The sequence below is a fragment of the Neospora caninum genome, chromosome VIIb (assembly GCF_000208865.1).
Source record: "Neospora caninum Liverpool complete genome, chromosome VIIb".
Taxonomy (NCBI): domain Eukaryota; phylum Apicomplexa; class Conoidasida; order Eucoccidiorida; family Sarcocystidae; genus Neospora; species Neospora caninum.
This window is the reverse complement of record NC_018394.1, coordinates 4,800,419-4,816,985: the sequence shown is the minus strand read 5'-3', so window position 1 is coordinate 4,816,985 and position 16,567 is coordinate 4,800,419. Positions and strand designations below refer to the sequence as shown.

General features: G+C 50.8%; 3 protein-coding genes across 3 annotated transcripts; 2 read left to right on the top strand and 1 right to left on the bottom strand.

Moving 5' to 3' along the window:
* Positions 1-785: 785 nt before the first annotated feature.
* NCLIV_029950 (hypothetical protein) lies at positions 786-3,530 on the bottom strand (the record flags this gene model as incomplete). Its single annotated transcript, XM_003883190.1, has 4 exons — positions 786-1,481; positions 1,542-1,728; positions 1,789-2,519; positions 3,291-3,530. The coding sequence occupies 4 exons, from the start codon at positions 3,528-3,530 to the stop codon at positions 786-788; spliced, it is 1,854 nt and encodes a 617-aa protein (XP_003883239.1).
* A 1,855-nt stretch (positions 3,531-5,385) lies between these two features.
* NCLIV_029940 (conserved hypothetical protein) lies at positions 5,386-9,877 on the top strand (the record flags this gene model as incomplete). Its single annotated transcript, XM_003883189.1, has 9 exons — positions 5,386-5,418; positions 5,573-5,745; positions 5,852-5,936; positions 6,937-7,067; positions 7,419-7,524; positions 8,004-8,153; positions 8,535-8,657; positions 8,970-9,036; positions 9,783-9,877. 9 exons carry the CDS (start codon positions 5,386-5,388, stop codon positions 9,875-9,877), a joined length of 963 nt encoding a protein of 320 aa, XP_003883238.1.
* Positions 9,878-12,678: 2,801 nt separating this feature from the next.
* On the top strand, positions 12,679-15,892 carry NCLIV_029930 (conserved hypothetical protein; the record flags this gene model as incomplete). Its single annotated transcript, XM_003883188.1, has 5 exons — positions 12,679-12,868; positions 13,614-13,778; positions 14,736-14,986; positions 15,273-15,386; positions 15,794-15,892. 5 exons carry the CDS (start codon positions 12,679-12,681, stop codon positions 15,890-15,892), a joined length of 819 nt encoding a protein of 272 aa, XP_003883237.1.
* Positions 15,893-16,567: the final 675 nt, after the last annotated feature.

Genomic DNA, 16,567 nt, shown 5'->3' with positions numbered 1-16,567 from the left:
TTGCCGAATTGCTGCGTTTACCTACCAAAGCTGTGCCATCACACGTAAGCCGGAGGCGGGCTTTGTCGCTAAACTTACGCAGTCACTTTCGACTCGGAATTATCTCGTGTGGACGGAATCCGGGGCACATGTGCCCATCGGAAGGCTGTAAGAAGGGGGTGCTGGGAACCTCGCATTTGTAAGAGGGAAAGAGTATGACTGGGAACGAACCGGAACTAACACGTAAAGCATTGAAGGATTCACTCCCGTGACGTACGACAGAAATCAAATGAACAACAGGTTGACACCATTGCTCGCAACCGTCACCGACAGTTCCGCGCCGTCGGTCAGTATACGTTCACACTCTTGCGCAAATGAAAAAAAGCACAATGTTCAAAACTGCCTGTGGTGAGATAGTGGTTCTTTGAACTCAGAGCTTAGTTTAGGGACACCCTTGTTACATTTCTTCTTCTAGCCTCAAGAGCATCCTGGGTGCCAGCTCACAAACGGTCACTTCTGGGTAAAACCCTGTTGTTTTTCGGTACTGAGAGATTGTTTCTTCATCCATGTTTTGTAAGGTGAGGCCTTTCCGATGCTTGCACCCTGAATCACACGGAAATGCCACTGTGCGCAAATTCGTCGGTCTGGCCAACATACCTTTGGAACGCTTGTGGGCGAGGGGCTCCCGAGTCTCATCTAAGAGAGACTCTTGCCCAATGAGAGTTACCTCCTTTGTAGGTTGTAAGTTTGCTACGAGTTTAACAACCTGTCGTTAATGACCTGGTGAGGTAAAGGAGTTTTGTGGCTCAGGACAGGGAGCTTACAAGCCGGCTTGTGGGTGCGAGCAGTTTCGCGTAAGTCCGGCTCAGTTGCTTTCGGTTGAAATTTGTTTTTAAGTATATCAGTTCAAGTTCGCGCTTATTGAAACAATGCCCGTGGTTAGCAATCTGGCTCCAGGACCGGCCGAACTCCTCATAAAATGTTTCCGTCGGTTTCTCGAGTTCGGCTCGAGTTGCCTCTTTCCAGTGTTCAAGCTCCCCGTCTGATAATGATTGAATATGGTCATCCATCTCTCGCAGTTCCTTCTCAATAAGGTCAGCAACCTCGTCTGGATGCTTTCTTGACCCCTCCAACACGCAACGCAAGCTTTCGACAGATGAATCGATGTACGCATTCGCCCCGACAATATAGCCGAGCTGCTCCTGCGTTCGGAGACGATCAAAGAGTCTTCGATTAAGCATTTGGCTCAACACAGCAAGATTGACCCTTTCTTCAATAGAAGGGACGCCAAGTTGGTACTGCACTACGGTCGCGTGGTTAACGTCGTTGGGGATGGGATTGGCAATCAGAGCCTCAATCGGCGCCTTTTGCTCCACGACAAGTGACTGCGCGGCCTCTTTCATCGGTATTGGTATGAATCCAGAATCCTGGAGAAAAGACTGGACAATCTCCGTAGCTTCCGATTTATCGATGTTGCCCATAATAAACGCGTCCGCGTGGACCTTTTACAAAGCACATGTACTGTTATTGCTCAACAACGCGCGAAGCATCATCGAACTCACTGATTTGAGGTCACTGAATGTCTTGAGGGTCTCGTTTAGCGACGTGGAGTCACTTTTGAGCACGCGTAGAAGATCCTTTCGGCTGTTAGCGTCGTTCCTAAGCAAAACGGATGCAGCTGCAATAGCATGCTCATATGCGACCTGAGAAGCGGAGTCCTCCAATTCCTCAATCATCCTCTGCTTGATTCTGAGATTTTTATGCAAAAGCAACAAAAGATTTGATTTATCGCTAGCTTCAGTGGCTCACCGAGTAAAACGGTCCTGCTCTACGCGCGGATCTTTGATTTGTGAGGCGACAACCGCCATCACCTGGCGGAGTTGCTGCGGCGTGTACGCAGCAAACGTCAAATAGAGGCCGTCGCCAGATACTCCAGCGCTGTGAGAGATACCGCATTGTTTCAAATCGACTGTTGCCTCGTCCAGCTGCTCTCCGATGGCCTCCATCAACAATGTCGCTTGTGTCCTTGATTTCATGTTCGTCTGGTTTCGGGCTGTTCTCGCTTTTATGTTGGCATGTACTCGTGGCACCGGTAGAGTCCCTTGGCCTTGCCACCAAACGGAATGACCTCCAGATGTGTTACTCTCGCCCAGAAGCTCAGGAATCGACATTCCACCAATGTTCGGTCGCAGATGGAGATCTTCTGGACGAGGAACGTGTTTTAGTGCTGGTGGAACTTTGTAGGTTCCCGGTGCTGGTGTCACTGATTTAAGGGCCATCAGCTGTTCCTTTGGTAGGTCATTGATCTTGAACTCAACACCGTAAAACGGTTCAACATCGAATGACTCCGTATTCCGCCTGAACTGAGGGTCTGAGAAAGCTACGATTGCATGCTCTGGAGTCATTTTAGCCAGCAGCTGGTTAACAAATGTGGCATCAGGGTCCGCTAGCAGAACGTCACCAGCGAGAACGTGGTACGGTTCATAGGTGAGAAGATTATGCGCCAGGCGCGCCACCTCATTCATCGCAGCTGGATTGGGCTGAGACGTATGGAAATCTATCCAAGACTGCTCAGATATCGATGATGTCGTTTTTGAGTCGACGCCTTCTTTCTTGAGCAAGTTAAAGTATTTGAACACCTCTTCGAGAACCGCACCTCTCTCTGTTGCACCTTTTTGTGTGAGGTCGACTTAACGTAGATAGGAAAATTAGTGGTATAAGCATGTACGTGTTTCCCAAGCGCTCTTACCCTTGACTGCAAATAGTGTGCTAACCAACGTTCGATCGACCACCACTGATACTTCATCAGCAAGCCCCAACTTCCTCAGTTGTTTCGACAAGGAGCCATCTCCACTGTACTCGAGCAAGTATGTCAGAATGCCTGTTGGTTGTTTCTTCTATCATCAGGGTTGGGGTGCAATGTTTTTATGAAATGAAGTTTAGACTCATTGCTTACATATGCGGTGGTGGTCGGAGGAAGACTAAAGGCGACCCAGAGTGACGGCTCCCCTCCCACGCTTTGCAGGTGGATGAATTTGCCGGTGTTTGAGGCGTCAAATGGTGGTGTTCGGTCATAGTCCACTCCCGGACATTGATTAAAACCCAAGAAATTGGGGTTTCCAGGAGAGACATCTATAATTGTCAATCTGTTCTTGATAGTCTGCTAGGCACTAGCAGTCGTCCTTACCCTCGAAATGTCTTCTCAGAAGTGATTCTTGTTCCATCAGGGGGCGAGGTGACATTACGACGACAGCCTGTTAGCCGAAAATGATTCTCCTCCACGGCTGCATCAAGTGCTAACAAATGCATACCATGTTCGACGCACAGTAATACTTTCTGTGGAAATCTTTAAGACGAACGACGACATTAATGCCTTTTCGCTTCGGAGCTGTGCTTAGCGTTTCGAGATTTCCTGTTGCGAATCTGGAGAGCGGCCCCTTGGCAAGCGAACGGATCGTAAGCCAGGTTCTCTCCTCGTCGTTCGGGATATTCTTCTCGTGTTCAGAGTTAACTGCATGCGCCTCCCTTTCTTCGTACTTGGGGTTGAACATCGGTGACTTGAAGAACTGGGAAAATCTGTCAAGTGCTTCTTCTAAGGATTTGTCAGATACCTGGTTGAAATAGACTGTTTTTTCTTCGTCTGTGTATGCATTATTTTGGCCACCGTGTTCGCTCATGAAACTGTCGTAACTTTCGGGCTCTGGATGTTTACTCGTTCCGAGAAACAACATGTGCTCTAAAAAGTGAGCAAGCCCAGGCAGGTCCTCAGGGTCATACAAGCTGCCGGTATTGACAGCAACAGAATATGCCGCTTCGGTTGTCCTCGGGTGGTGGATAGCTAAGCATTGCATCCCATTGGAAAGTTGAAAATGATGAAAATCTCGATAGTCTGCATCAGGCTTGAGAACTTCTCCAGAGACACAACCGATGGCTAACAAGCCGAAATACAGAAGAAGCACTATTTTCTTGACCATCTTGCTCAACGAAAACTGCTTGGGGGGTCAAAAAGGCAACAACGACGGTAAATTTACCCCCCTCACAAATATAACGAAGGGTGAAAAACGCGTTACACACGCGGCGGCCTGGCGTCCACCAGGATACAGTCAGTGTACGTACAGAACAATTTATCAGAGGACCTTGCAGCAACAGCCTTACCTGACCGCTTGGAAAGTTGGAAAAACGCATCGGAACACTGTGACGGCAAAAGTAGGATCCTGAGGTAATCGCGCCGGTCTACCATGATGGTACGCAGATGCTTTTGTGAAGAGCTGTAGTAGCCGCTCCGTAGTCCCTGATCGACAACAACCACAAATGGCCGGGTAGTCGAAAAAAGGAACCGATGGCCAGAAATGTAGTACGCTGTGATCTGCCATAGTGCATTAAATGTAGTGGCGTCCATCGCCTAAGCAAAATGATCCACCACAGTTCCTGACTAGTGTATGGTGGTCCCTATGGTCCGGCCAAGTGGTGGTTGCAGTTGCCAAGCGTGACAGCGGACCGTGGCAAATTACAGGTAAATGACTCCGCGTTAGCATTCCGCTTCATATCACCCTCCGACCTCATCAGAAATTCCTATTTATACGACAGCTCACGCGAGCGAGCCCGATGTCTCGGACTACCAGCAATGTGTCACAGTTCCGTGTCTTCATCTCTCCTCGTCGGCGTGTGCAAAAGGGCGCTCCCCCAGGGGGGCAGTTAGCATCCAAGATCTAGAGGGTAGCGATTCATGAGTCCGTCCCCATAGACGAGCGATTGCCAAGGTAATTATTGCAGACAATTCTATCGCAATGAGTGTCATATATATGCCTCGCATGCTCCTTCAAGTTCTTTAGTGAGTACTTTAGTACCAGGTGCATGCGGCCGACCCGTGACCAAGCCAGCACATGCATGCGGTGGTGATTTTGAGAAATCGCAACTACTCTACCTTATACATATTTTTTGTCAAACAAGGTGTCTGCGTTGTGGACAACGTAGCTCGTTCAGTGTCTGACGAGAAGCGTACTAAGAGATGGAATCATGTGCGGTAGAAGCCACCACTCGTGACGTCTTGCTCAAACTGGCGATAGCCAAGATCGGCCCCCAGTTTCATAGTTTTGTGGATTTTCGAGGGACCATCCACAGTATCCAGTAGTGATAAAAGATCATTTATATCCTAAAAAACGTGAATGAAGCCAGTCTGTGGGGCGGTGTTAAACCAGCCGGTGTACGTGGAGAGTTCGGGACAGCCGGGCACACCAGCAGCCAATGGAACTTAGTCTGTGTACGTTGCTGTAAGGCCGTTTCTGGTCTCACTACTCTGTCTCCTGTGTAGTGTTTTTTTGTGGGTAGAAATATTTCTGGGCGTGCCCTGTCGTTCTTCTCATTTCAAGGGGCACATATGCTGACGTCTTGCAGCCGGTGAAACAAATGGCGTCGGACAGTCGCGACGTGTTGACACTGGTAGGCTTTGTTCGCTTGACCCCTGTGGAAGCCGCCCAGCACATTTCTATACATGCCCAATCGTCCTGGTGGTGACGGCACAGCGGCTTGGGACCACGAAGTCCGGATGTCGCTACTGTGTTCTTTTACGGCTTGTATTTGTGTGCGGCCGCAGAAAGTCATGAGGCTGTCCCAGCCTTCCATCAACGCCGAGCCATGGCCATTGCTCCGTATTGATGAAGTTACTTCTGAGGACCAGTCAATAGAGAAGAAGGTGGAGCGGGCGAAGGATTGCGTTGAGCGAGCCCTCGACAGTACGCACGCGCTGTTGTTGCCTGCAACACAGGGGTAAGACTCACCCAGGTCCGGTCCGGAGCTTCTGAGTCACTCCTGTTTGTGGATTGACTCCAGTGCACATCCACTTTCCCCGTCGGCAGTCTGCGGGTCTGCTCAGGAGAATTTTCAGCGGCGAGACCTTCAGCGCATACATCAACATTTCTAACTCGTCCAACGCCCAGGCTGTGAATGTGATCATCCAGGTCAGCTCGCGTGCGATAGACGGCGCATCGTACAGCGCGACAATTTGCGGCCTTCTTGACTGTTTTGAACCGTCGCGTCCCACAGTCTGGTGGAGCGTAGGCTTCCTCCTAACAACCTTCGGTGTTTGCAGGTAGAACTGTCGATCGGTCAGAAACGCGACCTCCTCTTCGACAATTCACAAGATCCGATTCGATGCCTAAACCCGGGGAACTCCTTTGACTGCACTATCGTGCACGAACTTAAAGAGCCGGGGACGTACACGTAAGATGCGACGATCGAGCACAAAATACTAGCTCTTGCAGGTGGGGCCTGCTGTTCGTTAAATAGGAAATATATCAGAATATGGTTTTTAGTTGGCCGAGAATGCTGACCGCACCTGCAGCTTTGAAACATCGTTTGGTGCGATTTGCTGTCCGTTGCTGTGAATTGATCAGGCTTGTTTGTGCAGTTTCACATTACCTGTCAGCGGTGGGAGAACAAAAATCTTTTAAAAAGTCTTTCAAGTTTGCGGCCCACCCTCCATTCAGGGTTGGGCACAGAGTTGTTCTTCTGCAGGTGCGTTCCCATACCCGCTTACTTGAGAAAAATTGCACTTGTATTATTTGAGAGTGAATGAGCCCATTTCCTAGAAAAGGGGGACAATACCCAGGAAAAGAAGAAAAGTCACAAAAATGCCTGCTGTTACATGGAGTCAAAATTTTTGAAGCTTGCTGCATGCGTTGGCCAGTGCCGCGGGTATTGTGGGAGAGGCGAATGTGTAGTTCCAGACCGGGAGGAAATCTGATGATTCCATTCTCGATTGTCTTGCCTGGGATCGCGTGTTGAAGCACACCTTTTAAACCAGGCTGCATTCAATCCATCAACCGCAGTGGCGCATCTTTTTCCAGTTGCCTCCCCAGAATGTTTGCAAGCGGCCAAACTACAGAATGGCCAGATGCTTAGCACGCCGTTGCGATTGCATTGTTCTTGGTGGGATCTGCCTTGGCTGTACCTTTTCAGGGTCGCGCCTTCGTCGAATGCTCCTTGGACAATGTGTCTCAGCAGCCCGTGTACCTAAGCGACGCCTCGATCTTCTGTGTGGAAGGCATCGAAGGGGTTCGGTTAGATAGTGGGCCTCCATGTGATAGCATGTAGGCGCTTTTCGCGTGGACGATCGTGACGGGAAATAACACTTCAGATATTGTTTTGTTTCGTTCCAATAGTCAGAAGCGATTGAGAGAACGTATTCCTCCATGACCCTCGCAGGGTTGAGGCTTCCCATTCAGTTTCCGAAACCAGCAAAAAACGTGTGCTATGTTGGGCAACCGTTGCCAGGGACAAAAGTCGGAAATCGCGTTATTGTGTGTATACCCATTGATGATTCGGTTTCCGGCGTATGCTCTCCAGTCGCTTCGTGCTCTTTTACGTGTTACAGTGCTCTCGTGAAAACCGAGTAGCCGAGTTTTTGCGCCTTTTACAATTTGTCTCTGTCAACTTTTCAGGAACCACAAAGGGCTTCACTACTTCAAGCCTCAGGATCGGTATAATCTGGTTTTCTCGCTGACGCCCACAGCAACGAGACTGGGTGTGGATGCCAGTTTCATCAGGGTACGCACTCTGAGAGGATCCTGCCGCTCCTCGATCGTTTGTGCTCAATCCGTTCCAACGTAGCAACCTCCTGGAAATGTTTGCGTGACCATTATTTCAAGAGGAGATGCGTAGGCTTCATGAGGGAAGTCAGACTTCAGAAGAATCCAGCAACTTGAGGGCGTGCTTGCCAGTGACGAGAACAAGGTGGGTAGAGGGAAGTCCGGGAAAGCTTGAACGATGGTGCTCTATCCCCTCTTCATTTCCGGGAATGGGCACTTGTTTCGTTGTTCTGCAAGGTCTAATATGTGAACTGAGCACTCGACGAGACGCGACGGTTTCTCCCTGAGCCAATCTCGCTGTTCGTACACGACAAACTGGACAGGGGCTCTGAATGTGTTACGGGGACTCACGGTTTCATAACCGTTCCCGTGAACATCGAAGAACATCATTGTGGAAAATGGGTTTTTGTGTCCTTCTGAATCCTGCCAACTTTGTAGCGACTCCCTGTTTTGGGGCAGCTGGCTCTGGAATGGCGCACGTCAACAGGAGGGGCTGGATGCATGCACGACTACACTCTTACAAACTCGTTGGCGGGGAGCGCCAAACCCTTGAGTCTGCGAGTCGTGTCCTGTCCCGCTTCTGTTCAAGTAAGTGTGCTGCTGGTCTGGAGTTTGTCCACACGACGCAAACGCGTAGCGCGAGTTTGAAGAACGCGCAGGTCACGGAATTGATCTTTCTGGTAATGTCCATTCTGCCCCTACGCAATTTTCTGGTAACTCGGCAGTGCCAGCTTTGGCACTTCTGGGCTGTGATTCACAATTTCTCTTTTTTCGGTAACTAACAATCAGTTGCAAGGATGAGCCCGCAATTTCGTTGTACGTACGCTACCCCTGGGCCCCGTCGATCCTCGCTGCTGTCTTCCGAAACTCTTCCAGTCAAGTTGTTTTGGGGGCAGGGGGTGTTCTGAAGGCCTTGGACAAGGCCGTGCGTGAGGCAACAGCATTTACCGTTGTCTGGGTGTGTCACAGGTTGAAAGCCCTTTCCAAGTGGAGATTGAGGTCTCCGCACACATCGAACAAGTTTTCTGTCCAGTCCTCATTCTAAGACCGTCCGACCTCCAGCCCTTCGTCATTCAAGGTTCCACCACTAGGGTGAGTTTTTAAAGGTGTTAGAGCCCGGAATGGGCCCTCGATGCTGTAAGAGAACTGCGTGGGAGGACCACATCATTGAACAAAAAAAAGAGCAAACTTGGTCGAGGTTTTAGGTACAACATTCTTTTTTGTGGGCCATGACTCACTGCCGCTGACCTCTCGTGGAACTGTGGCGTCACCCGTCTTTCCACTAGCGTTCATTGTGCCTCCGTGTGTGAAGGATAGGACGGGGAAAATGCCTGCCTTGCGAAAATTGCTGTTGGTGCCGAGTTACCCGTTGTCCATTCGGCCATTGTAACCATGTGTGTTCAGCCGTTGGGAATCATCGACATGTTGACGCCGCGACGGTACACTCTGGAGGCGGTGTGCTTGAGTCCTGGTAAGCAGAGACCACAAGAACCTCTTGCTCTCCGAATAAAATAGACGTAAAGAGGTTCACAAGAATGGGCGTCCAAGTAAACGAAAACCACTAGAATGCTATGCCACAAGTACAAAGAAACACACCTACCGAGGGAGAAACCTTGTGGCAGTTTCATATTCTGTGTTACACGTGCTTCCAGTTAAAAGTGGGAGCGGGATGCATGTCCACTGCTGCGTGAAGAAAGAGTGCGCTCCCCCAAGAAAGGACCATCTCTCAACCAGGTGACGAAAATCTTGAAGTTTTGTACGATCGTATTGAACTGTCGGGCGTCAGCTGGGAGTAGCGTTTCGCTCCTTCTCTGGGATGCTGACGCGGTCTCTCCTACGGGGTATCCTAATTATTTGTGTAAGGAGACACCTTCCGACTGCGGATCACTTCGCAGTTCCTGCGCCCCCGTCTTGGCGGGTGTGGTGTGCGAGTCGAATCTATGGAAGCGTCTTGCCTGTTTTTTGTCATTAGCCGGCTTCCGAAACAGTCGAGCACTTAGACGTGAAAGGTGTGCCGATCGAGTCTTCGTCTGGAACTTTCCATCATTTTCTTCGGCGTGGTCTATCCGTCTTTGTTGCCTTCTCCGTCTATGGTGTTTTCTGTTTCCTCATTCTTCTCGCTGCCGTTCAGTATTTGTGTCCCGCTGTTCGTCCTTTTCTGCGAACCACCGAACGTATTTACACAGTAGCTGCCGGACTGTGCAACTGACGCTGCAGGTTTTCATTCGGTGAAAGGCATCATGGTGTACGACCCCGACACGCACCAGACGGCGGACGCTGCGGAGACGCTCTGCCAGGTCTTAGCGTTTTGAACAGGACAGTCGTGCGAGTCGTCGCGCGGTGCGGGCGGAGTCTCTGTGTCATTGAGACGCGGAGTATCGGCAGACGGTGATCGTTTCCGACCGGTGCATAGACCAACGAAACTTGTCCGACCTCGTGGAGCGTGGCTGGGTGACGCCATTTGTCAACTGTGGCCGTTGTCCCTTGCTCTGTTAGTCTCTCCACTACGTTTCCTTGAAACCTGAATGCAGAAGATACACTCTCTGGGGATTCTGAAGGCGGACACGATGCATGTTGTTCTTCCTGCATCCTGGTCACCGTCGGTACTCCGAACGCTTCAACTTGTAAATACGTTTTACACCAATTCTCGTTTGTTCGGTGTCCACCCTTTTTCGCATACAGTCCGGGAGGGCATCGCAAATTTTTGTTGGCCTGTCGTGCATAGACGCAAAGCATGCAGAACTCCTTCCCTACTTATTAACAAAGCTTGAGCCACTGCGCGCTGGGGGGAAAGTGCGTCGAGCAGCGAAGCAGCAAATACTGATTTTAGAACAAAACAGGCTGTCGGGTGTCACTGCAGATATTTTTGTTTTGCATTTTCTATCCGACTGCTCGACGATGTCCTCAATTTTTACAACGTAAATAAATAAATATATGGGACGAAACAGGACAAGAGGGTGAAACGTAGAACGGAAACAGGAGGTGAAGAACAAGAAGCACATAGGCACCTCTAAAGTTGTAAACTGTGTGGGAAGTGTCTGTGTTACCCGAGGATGACGTCGCGGGCTGTCATCGGAAAAATCAGTCTTCCTCAAGAGAATGTGCTCTATATGTGTAGCGTGCACCGTCTATGGCGAGAGGAAACGTAACAGATTTCTCCAGCGCACGACGACTGCCAGCCGACAAGCAACACGGCTTTAGAATGCCAATCTGCACTATATAGCGAGTGAGTCGTGTTTCTCCGTAGGGGTAGCGATGATCACCTGCGGTAGTGAAGTAACAACAAACCAAATTCGCCTTTGCTGTGAAACTTCACCTTGTCGATGAGGATCCACGAGCCGCATCATCTTTTTTTCTAAGCGCTACGGCTACAACCAACAAAATAACTACTCGAAAAACATGCAACGGTCGTCAAGCGCGCCTTAGATAAGATGTTCGAGGCTATGAGAAATCTGCTCCCTCAACAGGTTCAGCATATCTAGCTCGGCTCCTTGCTCCGTTGTCACTGAAGTCGCTTCAAGAATGCTGGTTCTCGATCAGATCTGTGCACTGTGTGAGTTGCCGAAGCGTGGGAACGCACTCAGTTTTTGACTCCACCTTCTTGTGCCTTCACTGGTGCACGCGAGTGTGTTTGAGGGCTTCTGACAAAAGGCATATTTCTTCCCACCCTGTCAGAAATCATTGGTATGTATTGATGATTTGAATGCTTTTGGCCTGGGTGACTGCAACCACTCCACTGGACCGCTTTGCTAAAAGTGTTGGATTTCAGTATCCTACCAGTCTTTATGTTTGCTTGGAAGCTGTAGTCATTAACACTGTTGGTTTAGTATAAGCATAGCACCAATACGGTAAAGAACAGAAGAGAAGGTGCGGGGTCAGAACGTACACAAAAACGCAGAGAGAGTGCCCGTTTGCGCGCCATCATTAAGGAGCCAAGAGATGACCCGTGTTCCCGCCAGCAATTTTTTGTACAGTCCGTGTTCCCATACCAACAGGGGTCACATGCCACGTAATCAGTCTCTCGCCTGAAAAAAGATTCCATAGAATACGTGCGTAGCCCTAAGCTGACGGATTAGATCAGCATAAAGAGTTGTGGAGATGTGCGTTGACTACTGCTGGTTTGCCATCTAACCTGCCGCAGTTTCGGCTGTCCGGCACATCGCCTCTTGGGAAATTCAGGGGGTGTGCCTAGCCCCTTGCAAAACGGTTTCAGTGAAATCCATAAAAGGGTAACTCTGCGTCTTCGACAATGGCAAGCGAATTGTCAGAGTAATCCAGGACTTTCCAGAACTTTGTGATGATGTAGACGTAGCCACGCGTCGCATGGTTGGGACTCACCCGAGTCGCACAGATGTGCATCCGGACAACGCGTGCGCTGCCGGAACCGGCTACCTGGGCGGAGACGTTTTAAGCATGATTTTCCTCTTATTGGTTCACGAAACGCCTTTCTGATCTTCTTGATTCATCTAGCCCGTGGGATGTGCTTCGTCGGAGCACGGAGAGACTTTGCCATGCTAGATTCTGAAGTTTCCACAAGAGTCCGCACACCGCTGCACAGGGGGGCGCTGGAGCAGCCGTTCTACGCGGACGACCGCCTACAACTGAGGGACTGAGCGAAGGCCATTTTCGATGTCAGCTGCCCTTGTTTCCTGTTGTTTCTGTCCGTACTGTCTTTATCCGGTTTTTGATCAAAGAAGAAAAATGTTTGGGGAGACGTGCTTGTCTCCAGTGTACCTTGGATCCCCCTTGAATAGCGTCTGGGCGCCTACCGGGCACCATGTCTCAGTACCCCGGCCAGCCTACTGGTGACCGTGGACTATGAAACGGTCGAAAAGATCGAACCGGTTTCGAGCGTGCTCGACGCAACTTTCCCCTTTCTCGTTTGTTGCCGCACCCCTGTGCAAGGCAGTGATCTTGGGAGTTCCGGCATGTGAATATTTGCTCAGCGGTGACTTCGTCTTACTAATTCTTGAGGTCTGAGTGGCATCTATTTGAAAACCCTCCGTAGCACAGCGAAGGCTTCAGTTGACTGCTGACATGTTAAAGATTCTCTTAGCGTGTGATCATCACGAATATCTCTCCACAGAGGAAGGCTCTCGATTCTAAGCCAGTCATGAAGACGGAAGAGACGCGCAAACGAAGCCGCCCCGCGAGAGGTTCTTCCGCAGCAGGAGCGCGAACGTCGAGTGACACGGCAGCGGCCGAGCGTAAAAGAGAGAAGAGCCAAAATGGCGAGAAAAATGAGGCGACCGAGGCAAGAGTGGCGACACGGAGAGAAGACAGAAGCGAAAAACAGGAGCACGGCAAGTATGTCGACGGACCAAACGAAGGCAAACGCAAGCCAGCTGCTGGCGCGGCTGGTGGTGTTCAACTGCTCTCTCCGCTCCGTGAGAAATGGGCTTCTTCTCTAAGAAACGAAATGGGTCTGACGCTGGGGGGGCGCTCAACGAGTGACGCCTCCGATTCTTCGGCTGTTGCAGGCGCACACAGCTGCGGAGTGTTTGAGCTCTGGGCGTTCTGCATGCACATCGCGAGTCAACGGAATGAAGACAAACCTTGGCTAGTGCTGGAGCCAATCGGTCTGACACTGACAGGTAGGTGTACTGCTGTGGAGACCGCGAGGTCCGAATGCAGAGAGATATGAGTGGAAATGTGTCGCTGGAGACTGCCGAAAACAGAGAGTCGGATGCAGAAGCCTCAGATGCTTGTGCTTCTGCGCTTGGACACTCGCGTCGGATTGTCATGGAAAGCCACTTTCCTAGGTCCACTGTCGGAAGCCCCCTTTTGGCTGCCCCTAGTATCGCCCCCGTAACGGATCCTCTTTCCGATGTCCCATTACAGCTGCGTCTCGTAGCCTCGAGCTGGGTCGTCGGAGCCATCAGGTTGTTGCAACTTCTTCCCACTTTGTTGCGAACCCTTTGAAAGCGGTACGCAGGCGTACTACGCGGGCTACCCTGTAGTGGACCAGCTCCCTCATGTGGCCAGCGTCGGCGTTTCCTCTTCTGTTGTCACTGCGTCGCCGAACCCTGTCGGTTTCCTCGCCTTCAGGTGTGTTCGACCTTCTGGCGAAACAAGTCATGCCAGGCGATGAGACGCTTGCCGGAAGAGGGCGACATTTCTATGACCTTCCAGAGTGCCTTCCTGTTATGGAGTCGACGTCTTCTCCTTCTTCCTCGTTGGCGCCTGGATATCATCTTTGTCTCTTCCGTGATCGCGAGGACCAAGAGCCACATGCAGTAGTCTCCAATGTCCCTTCAGAGGGCCCTACCTTTTCTGTTGTGTGTGCTGATCCTGAGCTCCTCACGCTTCCTGATCCCCCCCTAGTCTCTAGACATCATGTGGAAGAACAACCTCGAAAGCAGAAGGGGAAAATGGCAGGAAGAACTCAAGAGCTCGATGCCGGCGCATCTGAGAAGAAGAACGAATCCGCCGCATCTGTACCTCTTCTTCTCGCGGCTCTTTTGTTGCACTGCGATCGTATTGTGGAGGCGTCATTTAGGCGAACCTCTCACGCGACGAAAGGAAGGAAAAAATCCCGCACCGTGGAAACGAAGACTGAGAACAGAAGTCAGGAGCCGGAGAAACAGATGAATGAGCACCCCGTGGAGGATGCCAAGTAAGGAGCTGTCGACATGTTCCAAAAGTACCAGGAAGAGGCGGACGCACCGCAGTAGACGTTCACTCATCTTTCTTGAGGTCTATTTGGTTTCGTGGTGTTGCAGTTCTTTCTCGCTTTACTCTGTTGCGGCTGGCGTATAGGAGAATTAGAAGTGCACTTGTCGAGTGGCTGAACAAAGAGATGGGCTTCGGCGATGTGTCTCTTGAGCGAATTGAGGCCAACACACAGAGGTGGAAGCAGAAGCGGAAGAAGGCCATTGTCTCGTCGGATCTGTCAGGCAAGCTCAAAGAAGAAGCGACACCGTCGGGCGCCCCCAGGCTCTGATAGGGTCTCGTGTGTTCGTATCTTGCCCCGGGGTTGGGGAAACAAAAGAGTTGCCCTCCTTTTTTGGGTTCGCGTCTACGGATTGAGGATGCATCTTCGTACGAAGATTGGCAGCTACGCGGCAACATCAGCATCGATGCCTAGCCGATCAGGCACGCGGGAAAACTCGGGCGGCTCTGTAGCTCCAACGTTGGATGCTACTTCCGAGTGTCCCATATGCTCTTGAGGGCAACTGTCCAGATGCGCTGTGCCGAGTCCGAGAGAACCAGATGCTCCGTTTTTAGCTGACATCCAGCATCTGCCTGTGGGCCGCTGTCACGTAGGCTTAGGAGTGCTAGTGCCGTACGACGCCGAAACAGAGACAGGGTACAGGAGTCTGGGTTTCACGGATGCCGGCCTCAGAAAGACGATCCTGACCATCAAATCCGCCTCGAAGGAAGAGAGAGACACGCAGCCACTCGACGAGCTCTTAAATCTTGTGAGCACATTCCGTTTTTCCAGCAGTATCCACAGGCCAAGGCTTCGAACGTCAGATGTTCAGCTTCTCTCTGCATTTGCTCTCCCTCCCCACAGGACTGTAGTGTCCACAGCAAAGGGCGGGATTCGCGTGTTGAGATATCCCAGCACATTCCTGTTCATAAAAAACCGTTGTAGGGCATTGGCGAATTCTCCATCTCGTTGTGTTCCAGAGCCGTGTACAGCAGAACCGCGCAGCGAAGCATCTCGTTTGTGGATGGATGGGTTTCCTGGTACTCTGTCACCAGGCGGGAATTGCAATGGACGAAGGCGACGTAGGCGCGGCTCTTCATCTAGGACGGAACCTCTTCCTTCTTGACGCACCCAACGAGAAACGCTGCAGGGTGCTGACGCCAGCAAAGGTGAGTCCCAGGCATCTTCAGCAACAGACGCAACGCATCGTTCGGATCTCCACTCTCTGAGAGAGTCCCCGTTAGCGGGGACCTACTGAACGCCCTACACGGGGTGGTTCACGATCTCTGACGCAACTCGCTAGATCGCCTGTCCCCTGAGCCCGTCGGACAATACTGGCGTCATAACATATATATATATATATATATATATACATATATATATAACGAGCAGAGAGAGAAGCTGTACGACGACGCACAGTCATTACCTGGGAAAATTTAATCGATTTAGGTGAAAAAGTGTTTCCGTTTTTTGCTCTACCGCGAAGAGTTGGAGAGCAAACTATGGGCAGGCCCAGGAGTTGGCGATCAAATGCGTGGTTTGAGCGGATGCTTGCTGCTTGATCTGTTTTCCGCAGCTGCTTCTCCGGAGTGCTTACTCTCTGCTCGAGCAGCCTCACTTCGCCCAAGTGGTCGAGGTAGCTGCGCAGTTCAGAGCTGAGAGTCGACAACAGTGAGAGACAAAAAGAAAAAAAGGGAAACGTAGGGATACTGAATCGAGATCGAGGCTGACTGCCGCCTTTTTTAAAGAGGCCTCATCTCTCGCGCACACGTTGCGAGAGACGCATGGTGCGTGCGAGGAGTGGAATTACTTGAGGGGATTTGTGACAGGCAGAGATTTGTCACATGTCTCGCCTGTCGTGTTCAAGCGAAGGTTCTCGTTGTCTTCGTATCTTCTGGTTTCCCCTACGTGCAGTTCCACGTCTCTCCGGATGAGACTCCCCCCTGTCCTTGTCTCCCCACACAAGGGTTTTCTCTCTTCTCAGTATCTACTCATGTCCGTTCCTTGCCTGTCGTAGGCCTGCATGACGCATTTCCAACGCATTTGTCAAGTACGAATCTGTACAAATTCTTTCCGAGCTACGTCGCAAAACCGCGCAGAACCGACTCACCGTAGTCACAACGGATACCATTATGTATGTATATGTATATATATAATATATTCATGCGAGGACACGTGTCATCGGAAAGCGGAAGGAACGAGTCATTTAGCGATTTTGCATCGGGCCGTCTTAGTTCCGCATTCAGGAGAAAATCGCGTTTTCCTGCATCTTATATAGGGGCGAGATTGGCACTCTGGTTTTTCCCCCCATGCCTCCAACACCTCGTGAAAAGACTGTGTGTCTACTCAT